General features: G+C 36.9%; 1 protein-coding gene across 1 annotated transcript; it reads left to right on the top strand.

Moving 5' to 3' along the window:
* Positions 1–2,023: 2,023 nt before the first annotated feature.
* On the top strand, positions 2,024–2,980 carry LOC139005470 (olfactory receptor 6C6-like). The gene has a single exon (XM_070407701.1). It carries the CDS (start codon positions 2,024–2,026, stop codon positions 2,978–2,980), a length of 957 nt encoding a protein of 318 aa, XP_070263802.1.
* The last annotated feature ends 1,090 nt before the right edge of the window (positions 2,981–4,070 follow it).

Raw genomic sequence — 4,070 nt, 5'->3', positions numbered from 1 at the left:
TCGGACATCCCCCAACTCGTCCCAGATTGGAGAGAGTGCAGGCCGGGCTGAGGGACCCCTGTCCCATGCATGAATTTCATTCACCGGGCTTCTAGTATATATATATTTGTTGAAGCAGTAATGCTTTTTGCCTCCACTAAACCCCAAGTTCCTACCTAGAGAAATTTATTGCACATAGGAAGAACTAAGTAAATATTTATCAAATGAATGAGTGATTGAGAGTCACTATAACATATTTTAAAACAAGGGTGATAAAGGAAGCTTTTAAAATATCATCTGGTAAATGACTAAGACAAAAACTCCTGCTGTACTACAAAGAATATGATTAACAAAAAACAAATTACAATTAGTAACTATGAAATATTGCTATAACACTAGCCAATGACAAGAACTGTGACTGATTAAAATCGTTTTATACTTAAACAAAAAGATACAGTTTTTTAATGTTATCTGCACAACCATAAAGAAATTAATATGAGACTATTATAAATTGAATGAAGTAAAATAATTTAAATTTAGAAAGACCAGTTTCACTGTTTCTGCTTGTTTTCATTTCCTATGTCATTTCCATTAGTGCCGGGAGCCGGTCCATCCTTGCTGCTTGACACAGTCGCTGCAGAGAAGAAACATCTGCACAGCATATGTTTCAAGGGACCTGGCGTATATGGCATACTGCTCTTAATATGTTTGCTCCCTTTAGCGCTATGTGTTTTAACCAAGGTCACCTCTCCGAGAAAGGTTGTTTTCCCAGGTGGGGATTTTTCCCTGAAGTTAAGGAGGGGATAAAACCTCTTAACTAAGTGCCAGGTGGGTAGTTAATCACTTTAACTACAAACAATCACCCTTAAGCTACATAATCTTTACTCCCTGGAATGGAGATAAGAAACGCCCTAACCTTTGCAATAGAAATTGACAGGATTAAAATCAACTGGTATAAATACAGATGTAACAAGACAACAGGAGACAGAATCTAGAGACAGGACTTGGCTGGAGATCCTACACAGAACCTAGAGAGAGAACATGGCAAAGGATCCTGGACAGAACCTGGCTACAGAACTTCACTGGAGAACCTAGACAGAACATGGCAAAAGAACCTGGATAGAACCTGGCTAAAGAACCTGGTAACTGAACCTGGCTGGAGAACCTGGATAGAACCTGGCTGGAGAACCTAGCGAGAGAACATGGACACAGAACCTGGCTGGAGAACCTGAATAGAACCTGACTACAGAACTTGGCAAGAGAACCTAGAGCCAGAACTTGCCTGGAGATCCTGACCAGAACTTGGCTGGATCCTAACCAGAATTTCGCTGGAGACCAGAACTCGGCTGGAGTTCCTGGCTTGAGATCCTGGAGGGAGAACCTCGCTATGCTGATCAACTGAACGCTGACCCTGTGCCATTCCTTCTTCGCCGACTCCGTCCACACCTTTGGGGACCCCTGGACCTGCTGGGGTTGGACCCCAGCACATTAGAATCATTGTTAATGATTTACCAGAAATTTTCTAGGTGTTCAAACAAAAGCCATTGATAAAATAAATGAATGAGCAAGCAAGCAAGCAAGCAGTGGAATTTAAAAAATTGAAATAAAATTATTTTTTTAAATTTAATAAAGGATATATGAAATGAAATTTGGTGATGAATAAAAGGAATAAAATTACTTAAAATATTTGTAAACTTCAGAAAATAGAAAATATAAACTATTTAAATAGTCTATTAGGGTAAAGTCTTTGGAAGATAGATCAACACCAAATGGTAGAGCTAAAATTTGAATGATAAGTCCCCTATTAAGCGGTAAGTTAGACTTAGTTCAACCTGCCCAATGGGGAAAAATTCAGAATTTCTGTAAAGATGACTGACATTAGAGGACATGTTCATTTTGAGAAACTCAAAATAGATGGGTGAAAATATTTGCATATAGGTCAGTTTCTGAATGCGGAACATTCTATGGCTGAGAATAAAGAAAACTATTTTCTCACTTGTAATTTAAATTTTGTTTTCTCTGGGTTGATAGGAAAAATAAAGAAATGAACAACTCAGCGGAAATCGAGTTCATTTTGCTTGGACTGACAGATGACCCTCTGTTGCAAATTGTGATTTTCCTGTTTCTATTTTTCAACTACATCTTGAGCCTGACGGGGAACTTAATTATCATCCTCCTCACCATGCTGGATCCCCGTCTCAAGACTCCAATGTATTTCTTCCTCCGAAATTTCTCCTTCTTAGAGATTTCATTCACAACCATCTGCATTCCACGATTCTTAATAAGCATTCTGACTGGAGACAAAACAATTTCCTACAGTGCTTGTGCAACTCAATTGTTCTTTTTCATTTTATTAGGAGTTACAGAATTTTACCTTCTGGCTGCCATGTCCTATGACCGCTATGTTGCCATCTGCAAACCGCTGCATTACCCCATCATTATGAACAGCAGAGTGTGCTGTCAGCTTGTCCTCGGCTCTTGGATATCTGGATTCCTAATCATATTTCCCCCTTTGGTCTTGGGACTCAAGCTGGATTTCTGTGCCTCCAAAACGATTGATCATTTCCTCTGTGACACTTCTCCCTTATTGCAGATCTCTTGTACAGACACGCATTTCATAGAATTGATGGCCTTTGTCTTAGCTGTGGTGACACTTGTCATCACTTTGTTGTTAGTGGTCCTCTCCTACGTGTACATCATCAAAACCATTCTAAAATTCCCTTCTGTTCAGCAGCGAAAAAAGGCCTTTTCCACCTGTTCCTCACACATGGTTGTTGTCTCTATTACTTATGGGAGTTGCATCTTTATGTACATGAAACCTTCAGCAAGGGAACGGGTGTCTTTAACTAAAGGCGTAGCTGTGCTCAATACCTCTGTTGCTCCCTTACTAAACCCCTTCATTTACACTCTGAGGAACCAGCAGGTGAAAGAAGCTCTCAAGGATATGCTTCAAAGGTTTTGTTACTTTGAAAGCAATGAGACAAAATTGGGGTGTAAGTAATATGTTGTTGAAACATGAATGGGAAAATTGAAAACTCTTTAATGGTAAACTGCCTTCTTCAACTCAGAATATTAAATTCCATCTTTGACTAGAAATATCTCTGCCCATAAATGATACTTTTATGTTCTGAATGCTTTCAAAAACTAAAACTTGCTAGGTATATATGGTTAATTATTTCAACGTGTGTGCTAAGTGCTAAGCATTGCATGTGCTCTTAAGTGTTTTCTCAGCTAAAATGTGAGAGAAAACTCAAAATCTGATCATTATTACAGCATGTAATAATTGCTATTGTGATGAAAAAAGAGAGAGATTAAATAATTTTTAGGATCAAGGTAGCCTTTCAAAAAATTATCAGTTATGCTGAAACTTGAAAGATGAATAAAGAAAGGAAAGGTTCAAGGGTTCAGTAATCAGAGCTATAAAATGAGAAAAGGAACTGAGATTCTAACAAATAAGTTTCAACTGGAGAGTTACAATGATTAAGCATACAGTATTTGTGACATTATTATTGTTTAGAGTATAAATAATTGATCTCCAAGCCTTGCTTAAAGTTGCTTATATGGCCTGGCCAGCATGGCTCAGTAGTTGAGCATTGACCTATGAACCAGGAGGTCATGGTTCAATTCCCTGATAAGGTACATGCCTGGGTTGTGGGTTTGATCCTAGGTGTGGGGCGTATAGGAGGCAGCCCATCAGTGACTCTCTTTCATCACTGGTGTTTCTATCTCTCTCCCTTCTGCTCTAATATATATATATATATATATGTATATATATATATATATAAATTTAAAGTGGCTTATTTTGCATTACAGTATTAGGTCTACAAATGATAGTAACCCATAAAAGAAATATATTTATAATTTATTTATATAAGGGGTTGGGAATCTTTTATATATTTTAAACTATTTGTAAATTAAAAATGCCAGATCCAGTCTGTTGGTATCAATTTAATAAAATTTAATAAATATATATATATATATATATATATATATATATATATATATATGGCAAATATGCTAAGTGTCCTTCCCATTCTGTTTGTATCAATTTAATAAAATTTAATAAATATCCTATATAATAAAGAGATAAT

The sequence above is a fragment of the Myotis yumanensis genome, unplaced genomic scaffold (assembly GCF_028538775.1).
Source record: "Myotis yumanensis isolate MYYU_CA2020_CCGP unplaced genomic scaffold, mMyoYum1.0.hap1 SCAF_3, whole genome shotgun sequence".
Taxonomy (NCBI): domain Eukaryota; kingdom Metazoa; phylum Chordata; class Mammalia; order Chiroptera; family Vespertilionidae; genus Myotis; species Myotis yumanensis.
Note: the sequence above shows the minus strand (reverse complement) of the source record. Positions and strands in the feature narration are given on the sequence as shown.

What these genes read in the sequence shown, in the direction of transcription:
- LOC139005470 (XM_070407701.1), top strand. Translation starts at nt 2,024, where the DNA reads ATGAACAACTCAGCGGAAATCGAGTTCATTTTGCTTGGACTGACAGAT.